A 15,172-nucleotide genomic window follows, 5' to 3' on the forward strand; every position below is an offset into this window, starting at 1 on the left:
AACAACATATTTTATTGCTCCACTAATATACTCCCCACCATCCATTCTTTATGTACCCTTTTCCCTTTTGTTAAAAAAATCAATAAAAATAATGAATTAAAAACAATATTAAAAATGCAAAATATTATGTGTATAACGAATAATAAAATAATGAAACCAATAAGACGCTGTGGTCTTTTATTTGAAATTGATACCCATATGGAACCTCCACTTATTTATCTATTCTTCTGATTTACCATGTAGGAATGAATAGACTTCACTGTTTAGATTCTTCCCATAACTCTATAGTAAATCAATTGTATATTTCCTTGTTTTAAAAATGTATCTAGTGTTAAATTCTGCATAACAGAGTGTTGTAGAAAGGTAGTCGGCTAATATAAGCTCCCGTTAGATACTCTGTGTCACAATAAGAAAAGAGCTATACAATAGTGTAGAGAAATAGCTCCTATTATACGTTCCTGCATAATATAATATAGCAGAGGCTTCTATATTGTATCTTATAAGTTCCTATAATGCTACACCGCATCTATAAGATGAATGATTAGACATAAAAGAATTTATTTAGCAATATGCCATTTTGGTAAAACATTGACTAGCTGTTACAGTGATAAATCTTGACGCTTTACACACGCACACTGTGTATATAACTATATATAGATCTGTCAGCTCTGCAGTTATAACCTTTTGAAGAGTGTTTGCAGAAAGGCGGGACCTGAGAAACGCGCCCTAAGGTTATTTTTTTTTGCATTGATAAATACCAGTATTTATTCATTCTCTCTCTCTCTCTCTCTCTCTCTCTCTCTCTCTCTCTCTCTCTCTCTCTCTCTCTCTCTCGTTTTTCAAGCATATACAGTACAGGAAGACCCACCTGATGAGGTTCACTGTGAAGTGGTAGGTGGGCAAACCACAAAACAACTTTGGCCAAGCATTTACTGATTCAGACCCGCTCACGAGAGCACAGCGCTCGCAGGCAGGTCGATGCTCCCCCATTGCGCATGCGCCGCCTCCAGCGTGCGCATGCGTGAGCCCCAGCGAGTGACGGCAGCTCCGTCGCTCCGGAGCTCACTACAAGATGGGGCGGCTGTCGATGTGGATAGGCGGGGAGGGGGTGGCTGTCCCTTTGGAACGCCTGCCATTTGTGGGCGGCCCTACTGACATCACTTGAGATGTCAGTAGTGGACTTCCTGCTCTATTAGAGAAGGAAGTCCAATCAGGCTTGCGGGAGCCGAGACCCTCCCACAGAGTCTCGACGCAAGCCCGATGGTCGTGATAATCGCGACCATCGCCAGACCGCTCGCACTAGCTGTGGGTTGTCACCCACAGCTTTGCGAGTGGCCTGGAGGCCAAAACAAAAAACAAAAAAAACGCCCTGATTCAGAGCGAGCGCTCGCAAACAGCGAGCACCTCTGAATCAGGCCCTAAGAACCTTATAATAAAACAATGTTAAGTGTTGGAGTTTATTATAAACATACATTTTCCCCTTTTTTCTGCATTAGAACTACAGGTCACATCATGGTAGCACCACTTATTATGTTTAAATTAGGATGTGCAGCCCAACCCCCTGCTTTTTCATATGTGTGTATGTGTATTTAAGGTACATTTGAAATGGAGACCCCTTCTTTTGGGCTAGCACTCCTCCCACCTGCCCCAGGTGATTTTAATTGGTATGGGTCCTTTGCATTACAGTACACACACTTGAATGGGCTCTATTAAAGGTTAGTCCTAGATTCATTTATATAATGTGTCAGTATTAGGGATGCTAGGGACTCTCGTGATAAGGTCACCGTGATGTGGTATGTGGGAAAACATCTTTGGCCAAACATGTGCTAAGAACCTTATTATAAAACATGTTAATTGTTGAAGTTTATTATATGCAACATGCTTAGAGTGTGCATCTGCATTTTCCCCTATTTTTCTACATTAGAACTACAGGTCTCAGCATGGTAGCACATCTTATTATGTTTAAATTAGGATGTGCAGCCCCCCCGCCTCCCTTTTTCCACAGTACAGGAAGATGCCGGGCAGGTGAGCCATCAGGAAATGACTTTGGTCACTAGAACAGGAGGAACATCCAGTAATCTTTGGGACCATTCTATCATTTGAGCTGTCTGTTGCCCTCACCTAGGAATGCTATCTTGGATTCCAGAGCAATTGATCATTTTGAAGCTTTGGTACTACCAGTACTATTACTTTTCTAAATCCTCCTCTCCAACATTCTAAACTGAGTTTATAGACAGATTATGAATCATCCCCAACTTGTTGTGTTGTAGTATATTCTTGATACACAGTGACCACGGATGCACTTTTCACTGCCTGCTTTCTCAAGGCCATACTAGGCCAGACCCTGGGCTTCTGCTGTCGTGGTTACCAGGCCAGTGAGTCTTTTATGATGATGTTACCTTACTCTACCCTTCCATATGCTGGGTTAGGGCAGTATACTGCCCCAGTATATAACCTCACCATTATACAGTATATACAGCCCCAGGCCGTCTATCTCTGTTCCCCCTGACATTTGACTGGTAGACAATATACAGTGACAAACATCTAATGTAGCTCTTCAATTTTGTTCATTCTTGCAATAGGAAGACGTACAGTACTTAACAAATGAGTCCTCTATGGGGTATTTTCACATTGCTCACCATAAGCACATCTTTTCTCCCCACACCCTCTGCTGATTGCCATTATCAATTTTTAACAGAGCTTAGTCAGCAGTCTCAGCCTAGCAAACATGACATTTTTGTAGTCCACAATGATACTTCTGTAAAACTAAAGGTGTTGCTCCATCTAGCTTCAAAACACAACTCATCAAAGACACTTACAGTAGGTAATTATTTCAATAAGTGTTTGGCAGTAATTCATATGTTTTACGCAACAGTTGACATTCACTCACCTTGGAGTTTGCCACGATGCTTCTCAGCATCATGTTAATTGCCATGTCACTTGTCCCGGGATGTAGTTATGAGACCGGCAACCGCAAGGCCACCAGGCTCAGTACCGACATCCGAATCCCAACAAAGGACATGGACAAAATACCGATGCCTATCTTAATCCCGATGCCGGAACACCGAAGGACGCCAGTCAGAACTAGGTAAGTCCAGGGTGCTTTTAGCAATAGCTGCGGGGGGGTTAGGTTATGGGAACATAGCCGGGTTAGAGTTAGGTTTTGGGGGGAGGTTAGGGTTAGGCACCCCTAGGAGGAAGGATTAGGGTTAGGCACTCCCGGGAGGAGGATAGGGTCAGGCACCCCCCAAGGGAGGGTTAGGTTTAGGGTGCGGTAAGGGGGGGTAGGGTTAGGGACCCCCAGGGGGGCTTGTGTTAGGCACTAGGGGGGACTGATCTTCTCCCTTTGGCCTGCCGGCGTGGGGATATACATCGGCGGCTATTCAGCTGCCGGGACTTCATACCCATTTCCTTGTCCCTTGACCCTCTTACTACATGAGGGTATAGGACTTTGTTTTTAAGATTAAGGGGCCTATGTACTAGGCCTTGGAGAGAGATAAAGTATGAACCAATAATCTCCTAACTGTTATTTTTCAACTGCAGTGTGTAAAGTGACAATTGGTAGCTGACTGGTTGGTACTTTAGTTTCAGCCACTTTATCTCTCTCCAAGGCTTAGTACATAGACCCGTAAAGGGGAAATGTGGTTGTGTTTTACTTCTAAACAAACACACTGGACATCTCTGGAATGTTTTCTAAAGGGTGATTTTGACTGTCTATCTTGATCTGATGGTGATACTGATTGATTTCTGGCTGGTGTGATTTCTATCAGATAGTCCCATTTTCAATACTCTCCACAGTCAAATAGAAGTGGATTCAAAGCACTGCACAGATCAGTTTAATCTGTACAGGCTTTTGTCTTGTACATAGGAAGGTCTATATATTTTGTCTATAGTGCTGCAATGTAAGGCCAATTTTGACCGATTTTACCAACACGTTTTCTTAGTAACTCCTTGATTTGTATTTGGCTCCATGCAAATGATAGGATGTTTGGGCGGATGGTGTATTGCAGTGAATTGGTGTGTTAAGTAATTTTTCACCCCCAAGTCACAATAAAACACAAAATCAACCAATGTTAGTATATTAAGGGTTACATTTACTAAGATTCGAGTTTGGACAAGTTATTTTTTTTTTTTTTTTGCGTCGCCGAATCTCGGGTGACTTTCCCATTTTTCATCTCGCAAATTTACTAAGTGAGTTTAGCTGAAAGTTAGTTTTCCAATGGTGATGCAGATCAAGATATCTCCCCCGAGTTGCAAATTTAGATGAGATTACTCACCCGTGATTGCAGTGTTTTCTCCCTGCTAATCTCTTCCGAGCTAGCAGCCAGCACATGTCAGTGAAGGCAGCTCGTGTGTTATACCTGTTAAAGAAGGGTTAATTTTTTCTTTAAATGATGCAGGGTCCCCCCCCCCCAAAAGCCATAACCAGCTCCGGACTGGTCAGCCAGTCCTGGTTCCAAAAATTACAGGGAACAAAACAAGTAGGGTTCTCCCGTATTCTAGGAACCAGCACCTGGCTGCAGGGCCAGTGTTGGTTTTAAATATAGGGAGAAAAATTGCATAGGGGTCCCCCTATATTTAAAACCATCACCAGACCCAAATGGTGTAATGCCACAGCCAGAAGACCCTATTACCGGGTCTCCATGGCCAAAGCATTTCCACCCCAAGATGATCAGGCCAAGACAGGAATCTCAGGGGAGGTGGGGACCCCCCAAAAAACGGGCCCCAATCTCCCAAAACCCCAGGCTTGGCCTGAAGCCCGGGGCTCTTCCCCACAACCCTGGGCTGTGGGTACGGGGGTAATAAAGATTAAAATAGTTAAAAACTGCCCTTTGGAACTTGTGGAACTTCAAGTGCCATCAGGTGGCTGGCACCCATAACCCCACTGTAAAATAAATAGTTTAAAAAGACAGAACAAATACACTGTATATAGTAGAGCTTTATTACATACCAACCTCACTCACACATACTTATCTACTGCCAGATGTTCATGTTCATTTGTCCCTGTAGATCCCGTTTGGAGTACCTGGAATAAAGATCTTATACTCACATCCATCCTCGCACTGGTCTCTGTAGCATCCAGGGGTCTTGGCATAAAAACTAACCGGCATTCGAACCATATACTTACATTACCGGTGTATGAGTGTGACCACATACACCGCTAATTGGCTCCTGACTGATCAGTGTGAACGGTCAGAAGCCACCAGCCAATCAGTGGCCACTGACTGTAGAGAGGCCGCTGATTAGCTCTGGCTCCTGACTCACTGACCAGCCCACGTGGGAACTGTCAGGAGCCAATCAGCAGCCACTCTACAGTTTACTATATTTACTAAAGTGCAGGATTTTAAAAGTGAAGTTGTTGCCCATAGCAACCAATCAGATTGTAACTATTATATTCAAAAAATGCTAGATAAGTGATAAGTAGAATCTGACTGGTTGATATGAGCAACTACGCCACTTTTAGAAACCAGCACTTTAGTAAATACTCTTAGAACTCTGAACTGTATAACTCTCATCTACAATTCTTTCATTCTCCATGTTGTCAATGCATACTTCAGTGATAACTAATATGGTTAAGAGTATATCAATGGACTTGACCTAGGACTCAAATCAAATGACACCTCATGTCCAAATTGACTTTTCATAACCAAAGCATCTGCACATGCATCTGGGGGACCAATTTAGTCTTCTGATCTCACCAGGGCCGTAACTAGGGGTGTACGGCCACACAGAGTGCAGAACCCTGTGGGCAGCACTGCCACTCACCCACAGCTCCTGTATCTGGCTAGCAGAGTGCCTGGAATGGCACCTGCAGCCAGAATCTATGCAGCAGTGCCACCTGGAGTGCCCCTAAGCTGCTACAGATGTGCACATTGCTGCCATAACAGCTGCCAGGAGCATCTTGAGGATTGCTGTAATGCTCAGTGTTTGTAGCCCCGCCCCCTCCATGTGACAACACATGGAGGGGGCATGGCCTGCACTGGGCGATGCGAGCTGTAGTTATGGCTCTGGATCTCACCACTATCCCATCATCAACTAAACAGCACAGTCAATGTTTACCAACTTTCCTAGAATGTCTGGGAGATTCCCAAATTTTGGGGTCTAATTCAGTCTCCAGAAAGATGGGGATGGACATGCTTCCCACTTCCCAAGTTAAGCTGTCCATTAATTTATTGCAATTAACACTTGTAAACATAACCCGTTAAGCTAGCTTACAACTAATAAAAAACGACAAGACACCACTGCAATTGGTTTAAAATTAAACTGTATTTATTTATTTAATTAATTTTAATTTAAATAAGGGTGGCAAAGAAGGATGCTACCACACACCAGCTCTAGCCAAATTGACTACCTTAAAAAATTGGGGGACGACAAAACGCCCCCCCTCTATAACGGCATAACCTGCGCTGTGCAGGACTCACCACCCCTTACTCTGGCACAGTGTGGACGCTCCGTAAGGAAACGCCCGCTGTCCTCCCGCAGGGGTAGGACATACCCGCCGTCTTTCAAAAGGGTAAGTGCCCCACAACGATCACTTATGCCACTTGTGGCCGCTGGCTAGTAGCGCCTTCCCACCACGGCTAGGTTATGAAAAAACCGCAGCCCCGCCACCCTCAATTAACTTACGACTACAAAAATCCCCTATTCCTTATCTACGAAGAAATGAAAAAATATCCTTGAGGAAAACTTCTACACCGATGTCAGAAAGATGCACCCCGTCCGACCTGAAATATTCCGGACTCTGTAATGTCAACTACTGATGCCTAACAATTACGCCACCCGAAGCAGACACATACTTAAAAATAGCTGCATTAACCTTTTTCCTACATTTGTCTATGGCCACCAGATCCCTGGAACCTCTCCAAACAAATCTAGGTATCATTTCTGACCATACCACATGAGCATCCGGCCAGCGTGCAGCCACCTCTGCCAAATCAGCTTTAACTTTTAAGATCAACTCAATACCTTTCACCTGCCCAACATCATTGCCTCCAAGGTGCACTACTAACCATCGAGGTCTCCCCCAAAGACGTTCCTTCTTGAAGATTAAATCCAAAAACGCTGCCCACCTTAAACCGCGTACCCCTAACCATCTAACCCTACGCCCCTCCAACATCAATGAAGCCTTCCTAGCAAAAGGATGCCTTTCGGCCCAAAATATGTAGGAGTGACCTACAATCCACACTTGCTCTGTTGATGTATAGGACGCTGTAAAAGAAAAATCCCTAAATGTCAGTATCCATGCCCAGCAAACCAAGTAACTGAAACGACTAACGAAAAAGGAGTTAGTACAAAACGATAAAAACCCAAGTGAAGGAGAAAAATAAAAACCTCCCGTGGACCTTGAAGTTCAGCCAATTGTAATTAGGCCCCCTCGGAGGAAAATAAAAATCCCTTCACATCCCCACTTTTTGAATGCTAGCCATTCATAAATTGACGGGTAAGCAACGCTTTAGGGTTAGCGCAAACGGAGCAACTTCAAACCTTATCAAAACGAACATATGACTTAAAAGCTGAAGACTTCCATCGTCCCATCTCCTGGATGGCCGATGCTGGCAAACCGCTGGCTGCTACGCAAGTGGCCGCCCCAATGCGAAACGAGTGGGTGCCGTAGTCCTCACTTTTTAACCCCAATCTAACCAAGCAACGCTTAAAAACTGATGCAAATTGAAATTTAGTAAGGGGCAAAGAGTCCGCATGCAACAAAAACTGTCCCTTTACTGCCGGCCGCTGTTGCAAGTAATTCTTAGCTAGTCTCAATGGGCAAATATCAGCTACAACATTACTTTTAATAGACAACCAATGGCCCTTTCCCATTTGATCCGTCTTGGACCGAGAGATCTTACATAGAACCGCCTCATCCTTCACTACAACGTTTTTAAACAATAAACCGGTATCGCTAGAATGCTTACTTGATGCCACTAGCTCACTAATTCGAAAGGCCCCAAAGAAAGCAAAAGAAAAAGCCACTTGAAACAGTGCCATCTCAAAACTTGAGTCCGTTACTGATCCCAGTATTTCTAACAAATCCGTTGGCCTGCGCGAGTCTGCCGGTGATGGCCTCTCTTTAGCCCATCCCTTAAGAGCCCTAGACAAAACAAATGATTTAGTGGGATCTGCAACCTGGTTAAGTTTAGCAAAAAAGGAAATTCCCGCCAAAGCTGAAGCCATGGAAGATTTTGACCTCCCTTGACTATAATGTCCCCAAACAAACTCCATTAAACGATCATCCACCGACTTACCATCCCGCTGGCGACTACTGCAAAAAGCCTCCCATTCGTGCCAAGCAGACAAATAAGTTCTCAGTGTAGATGGCGCCAAGGATTTCTGTGCCAATTCCGCTATGCCTGATCGATAATCTGCCAGACATAAGGAGGACACGTTAATCCACGGGGTTCAGCTCTTGGCACCAGGTTTCTAAACTTAACGAAATTGAAACGGGATAAAGCATCCGCTATCCCATTGTCAACCCCGGGGACATGCTTAGCCATAAAATTAATATTAAACTGTAGACACTTCAAAACCAAGTGGCGTAAAAGCCGCAATGCCTGTGGTGATGAAGAACGCTGGTTAATAACTGCATGAACCACTCCCAAATTGTCGCACTGAAAGACAGTGCTCTGATTCGACAATCTTTCCGCCCACAATTCCACAGCCACAATTATCGGGAACAATTCCAACAAAAGCAAGTTGGCCGTGAAACCGCGTGCAAACCAGGATGGGGGCCATGGGATAGCACACCATTCCCCTTGGAAAAAGGCTCCGAAACCTGAAGAACCCGCCGCATCGGTGAACAACTGAATGACTGAATTTGATACCGGCCCGGAAGTCCAGATCAGTTCCAAATTGAAGTCATTCAAAAACGATGACCATACCCGCAAGTCGTCCTTCATCTCTTTAGACAATCTTATGGTATGATGCGGCTTGACAACTCCCGCAGTTGCCCTCTCCAACTTCCTACAAAAAACCTTTCCCATCGGAATGACTCTGCTGGCAAAATTGAAAGAGCCCAGGAGGGACTGAACCTGACGCAGTCCCACTCTGTCCTTGCTCAAACATTCTTCTATCTGGGCCAACAGCTTCCGAACCTTGTCTGCCGGAATGCGACAACAACCTGCTTCTGTGTCTACTTCTATACCCAGATACGAAAGGCAACAAGTAGGTCCCTCCGTCTTTTCATGCGCAATTGGAACCCCCATGATCTTGAACAATGCGCAAGCGGAAAACAAAAGATCCTGACAAACGTTACTATCTCTTGGGCCTATAAAAAGAAAATCGTCCAAGTAGTGCGCTACGCCGGTATGACCGGTGCCCGCCTGGATGCACCAATGCAAAAACGTGCTGAATTTCTCAAAATATGCACAAGAGACAGAACAACCCATGGGTAAACACTTATCTAAGTAATAAAGGCCGTCCAATTTAAACCCCATAAACCGCAAGGAATTGGGGTGAAGCGGAAGAAGTCGAAAAGCGGACTCAATGTCCAATTTCGCCATCAATGCCCCTGGGCCAAAAAACCTAATCAAATCAAGCGCCTCTTCAAATAACTGGTAGCGAACCCTACAATACTCCTCTGGAATTGCGTCATTAATAGAGGCACCCCGAGGGTGAGACAAATGCTGAATCAAGCGGAACTTTCCCGGAACTTTCTTGGGCACCACCCCCAAAGGGGAAATGCACAAACCGGGTAACGGTTCAGCTAAGAAAGGGCCGCACATGCGGCCCAACTTCATTTCCGCTTCCACCTTCTGCCTCACCACACGAGGTAACTCCCTTGCTGACCTTAAATTCCTACGCGCTACGACGTGTACCGAGTCAACAATGGGCAAACTAGACCCTAAACTAAAACCTGCCTGCAAAAATTTAGCATCATCGTACTTGGGGTATTTTGCCAACCATTTATTGAGTTCCGAAAGAACCACTGGAGATGGTGCCTTACTTAATACCTCCACTGCCTGCAACGCGCTCGGATTGACCCTCCCTTGCTGCGGACTTACATTCTCTTGCCGGGTGACCTGCTCCACAAATCCTACATGAGTGTCGAAAACGACAACTTGCACCTCTGTGACATTTAGAGTCATTAAATGCAAAACATTTCCCCTTACCTACGAACCCCGGCCCTGCCTTAGCCGTATGTGTGTGTTTTTTATCTTGGCCTTCGTACATATTTTTGTTTTGCTGTGTAACTTCCAACCAAACCTCTACGTCTTTAAATCCTAAAGGCATGGTCGGGTTTCCATCCTGTTTTTTACGAAATTTTTCGTCGTACTCCCTCCAAACATACCCCCTAGACTTTATGAATATTTCATGGACCAGAAATAGATACTTCAAAATGTTGGGATGCTCGTTGGGCCTTGTTTCAAGATAAGATACTGAAAAAACCAAGAAACCCCTTAACCAGTGATGAAAACTCCGAAAAGCGTTTTCACCTATACCTCCAGCTTTCTTGGCCTTTTCAAAATCCCTCCTCATCTCGTCTGTAAGCGTAAACACGTCTACATACTTCCCCTTTTTAATCTTCTCCTTCATTCTCTTTCGCAAACCCCTGGTTACGGCCGTATTTGGGCAATGCACCATCTCTGAAAAATGTATGGGCTCAGAAGAAGGTACTGCTATCGCCTTATCTTTCTGCTTTGACGCTTTTTTCGCTAAGCGATGCGCAATTAACTTTGCTAACTTCCGCGGGCGCTTAGGCGAACCGGAGGATTCGCTACTGGTTGAAGATGCAGATGAGGAACTAACAGAGGACATATGAGAAACCGCATGCTCACCAGATCCAGATGGCCCAGGAATCTCCACCGCGTCCGTGTTGGCTGCTGTAACCGAACTGGTTGAATCCCTGGGTAAGACCCTTTGTTCGCTTGTTGCTTGTCTCTTCCTCCGCACCACTTCTACTGGTGCTACCTCCGTACCTGAATTGATAGCCACCTCAGAAATGGAAACAGTGTTTGTTAAAGTGTCTGAAATTCCCAATTCAGCAGCAGGAGTGGGGGGGAAGGGGAGGGGGTTCTGAGTCTGCAGGGACTGGGGGGGCTGGTGATAAAATAGGCGCACTGCTGGTAGAGGTAGCGTGATGCGAGGGGGGAGCGTGTGCGGGTGAAAGGGAAGCAACAGGTGTGCTATTGGCCGGTGTGTAACCAGAAAACCACTGACTGGTGGCGCGTGGCTTGCTTGCCAGGGGTACGTGAAATGGCCTGGGGGTTGTTGTATGGACGAGAAAGCTTGCTGCCAATATGGTGTTTGTCCAAACATCGCGGCCTGCGGAGGGTTGACTTGCAATGGGGCCGAAAATGGTGTGAAATTGGGGCTGTGCATAAAATTCAGCTGGGAGCCTGACGACCAAGTTGACTGCACCGCAGCAGGGGAGGATACTACTGCAGGCAGGTATGAGGTGACTTGCGGGTATGTTGACAAGTGGAAACATTGCTGTCGTGGAATGCTTGCCGGACAAACCTGGAAACCAGGAAAACCTGCAGGGAATGTGCTAGCGGCCATGGACCTATGCGTCCCTAAAACTAACGGCTGGGCTTGTAAATTAACTGTTGCAAGTGAGCTATGTGAGCTCACTACCTGCATAAAACCTGTCTGGCCAGCAGGTGGCGCTGCTGCTCCATCTAAAATGGAGCCTGCAGCTTGAGCCCCAAGGCTCATTCCTAAAATGGTGGCAGCTGCATTAACCCCTGCAGCACTAGCACCAGGGGTTGCCATGTAAGCCCTACTGTCGGGGGTTAATGCGACCTCCGCACGGAGGCCTGCAGGTTCCAAAGCAGCTAATCCCCTGGGGATGTATGATGACGCGGCCGGGGATGCCAAGTCCCCGGCGCTCGCGTCTGCAAGCCCTTCCTGACCCGCACAGTTCACACTGGATGCGGGGAGGTCGGGCAGAGGCTGCTGTGAGGAGGAAGCGGACGGCGCGGGAATGGAAGCCGCGCGCTGCGAGGGGGCACTGCAGTTAGGTTCCCCAGAGCCGGGGGAACTTTCCCCCGCAATGGGGGGGCGGGAAGCGGAGGACGCCGGCGAGCTGGCCGCGTCCTCGCGGCATAGTGAAGACGCCGCCGGCTGTAAGCACCCGCTCACACTGGCCGGGCGGAAGCCGGCGGATGCCAGCGGGCGGGCCGCGTCCGCAAGGCGCTTCGGTGGGGGAGCAGGTCTCTTTGGACGGGGCATGCTGGGAGGGGGGGGGTGGGTGTTGGACGACCTTGCGCAGCGCAAATGGCGGGGAAGAAACCTGGGGAGGGTGAGGGGCTGTCGCTGGGCAGGTTAAACAGTGTTATAAAAGAAATAAAAATACAGTTAAAATTTTATAAAAGAAAAATTAAAATGAGAGAAAAGGGTATGAAAAAAGAAAAAAGGGGGGGGGGAGAAAGTTTGAAATGAAACGATGAAAGAAATAAAAGATGATTAGGTATAGAGAGAGTGGGGATTTTAAGAAATAAAACCAGATATTTAAGAAAGACAATACAGATTATTTAATACAGAGGAAAGCTTCCTGAGGTAATCTATCTCTAACACATTTGGTACTCAGCCTGACTTCCAAACTGCAAAGAGGCTGGACCTTATTCAAATCCTTCCTTAAATAGATATTGACAGGTATAAGCCCTAAAACCCATTCATAGGCTAAAGTCCAATGTCCGTCACGACCAAACACAAACAACTAATCTACCTAGCAACAGGTTCCCAATCTTTATATCCCATTACAAAAAATTAGGACACTTATATGCTTCGTGCCTATACAGCCCTCAGCTAATTAAAGCGGGCAACCCATAAGTTTGATGATGTGTTTCCCAGTGTAACACCCCATCCCCCACATAAACCATGGCTTTGAAAAGTAAGAGTGGCAGAACCACATCTCCACCACCATGATACCACTCCTTCCCCCACGCACGCACACATCAGACAAAGTTGCCCATACTGGGTCTCTCCAGGAGTTGGATTTATAAAATTCAGCAAGCCTAGCACAGTCCACTAAACTTTGCTTAGGCAAAGGGACATTATACATATTTTCTAAATAAGTTTTCACAGATAAAACTGTCACTTACACCTAATTCCAAGCTCTTAGTGAAAACTTACCTCAAACTTTAATATATATATATATATATATATATATATATATAATCCACATAGGCGGCACTTCGTACTCCAAAAATGACAATACAGGAGGTGTGATGAATATCACCAACGTTTCGGAGCCTTTATTATAGCCCCTTCATCAAGGTATAAGCAAAAAAGTACAAACAATACAAACATTTATACTCACTGAACCCCACGTGTGTGGTCGGTGCCGCGCGCTGTCCATGGCCGGGTCTCCTGCTGATGACATCATCTCGCCTCTCCTCCACACCAGCGCTTCATCAGCGTCAGTCCTAAGAGAGTGGAGACCCCCACAGCCTGTTCCCCTATTGTCATGGTAATGCGCAGTTACCGAACTAGAATACAAATATCAAGACATATATAGTTACATAAATCTAGCAATACAAACACCAATAAAAAACATGTTGCCTTACATAAAAATGTACAATTTAAAGCAGTCAGTGTGCTAGAACTGTTTCACCTAACAAACCCTAAAGAGAGACCTTAAAAACCCCAAAAAAGCAATGAAGTTATCCTTATATCTTTATCCCAACCCTAAAAGGGATACTTTTAGCATTCAAATTTGAAATCGCCAGAGCCTCAGAATATAAGCAGAGTAATTCAATGCTGAAAAGATTTGAAAAATATCATTAAACATACTAAACGAGCATGCTGACAGTTTAGGGAGACCATATAAACTCCATGATACCCCCATACTGAACCATAACAGCCTTAGAACACAGCAATACAATAGGTATTATATATAATATAGATCTATGCTAACAGACATGGTTTTAAAGGAAGCAATGAAGCCCCAAATTTTCATTTAACCCACGAGGTGCCAAAGCATCCAGTGTGAAAATCCAACGAGAATCACACTGGAGTAGTCTGCGGGACCTATCACCTCCCCTTAGAGATTTCGGTATGTGATCAATGATCATATATTTTAATGAGGCAACACTGTGACCACTAACAGCAAAATGACGGCCACAGGTTGGTCACTACCACCGGATGAAATAGTGGCCCTTATGGCCGACCGGTGTAGCGCCATCCGCTCCCTTAAGGTTCTATCGGTTTTACCGACATAAATAAGCCCGCAAGGGCAGGTAATTACATATACCATATACCTAGTAGTGCATGTTAAACGGTGTCTAATGGTATACCTATAGCCACTATACGGATGGCAAAAACTATTACCTACCGTTAGTGAACGGCAGGTCATGCAATTGAGACATCTAAAACATCCCAATTTGGGACGCAAAAAGCATCCTCTGTCAATCTTGCTCATATTGCTGATATCAGTTTTTACCAACCAATTCCGAAGATTTCGACCTCTAGTGTAACAAGGCATGATATTAATATCCTGCAGGTTTAACTCAGGATCAGACCTTACAATAGGCCAAAGTTTTTTAGTTATATTCTTAACCTCATTACTTTGAGTATGATAGTGATTAACCCATGGTAACTTCCCAATGTTTCTTCCTTTGACTCTTCCTGTTTTAAGAAGGTCAGCCCTAGGTATACTCATGGCTTTTTCAATAGCTTGATTTAGAATATTAACAGGATATCCCCTCTCAAGGAACTTGCACTTCACCAAATCAATTTCCCTCCGAGCCATTGCTTCATCACTACAAACCCTGCGAGCCCGCAGGAATTGTGAGTATGGTAGACCATACTTTAATGCTTTGGGATGGCAGCTGCCAAAATGTAACAGAGTGTTCCTGTCAGTAGGCTTCTTAAACAATTCCGTCACCAATTTACCATTCTCAAATCTTAACTTGACATCCAAATAGTTCACCCCCATGTCACTAATATCAAATGTAAATTTAATTGGATTATCGGATCGATTATGTTGATCCATGAATTCTCTAAACTGTGATTCAGTACCTGTCCAAATCAGACGATATATTCCTGATTTGGACAGGTACTGAATCACAGTTTAGAGAATTCATGGATCAACATAATCGATCCGATAATCCAATTAAATTTACATTTGATATTAGTGACATGGGGGTGAACTATTTGGATGTCAAGTTAAGATTTGAGAATGGTAAATTGGTGACGGAATTGTTTAAGAAGCCTACTGACAGGAACACTCTGT

At 45.0% G+C, this 15,172-nt stretch overlaps 1 protein-coding gene across 1 annotated transcript; it reads right to left on the reverse strand.

Moving 5' to 3' along the window:
- Nucleotides 1-7,479: 7,479 nt before the first annotated feature.
- LOC148502469 (uncharacterized) lies at nucleotides 7,480-14,932 on the reverse strand. Its single transcript, XM_088449804.1, is given in 4 exon segments — nucleotides 7,480-8,360; nucleotides 8,771-10,004; nucleotides 10,006-10,929; nucleotides 14,273-14,932. Coding segments are annotated over 4 exon segments (3,699 nt in total).
- Nucleotides 14,933-15,172: the final 240 nt, after the last annotated feature.

This window comes from Taudactylus pleione, unplaced genomic scaffold, assembly GCF_031769625.1.
Source record: "Taudactylus pleione unplaced genomic scaffold, aTauple2 ptg000496l, whole genome shotgun sequence".
In the NCBI taxonomy this organism is placed as follows: Eukaryota; Metazoa; Chordata; class Amphibia; order Anura; family Myobatrachidae; genus Taudactylus; species Taudactylus pleione.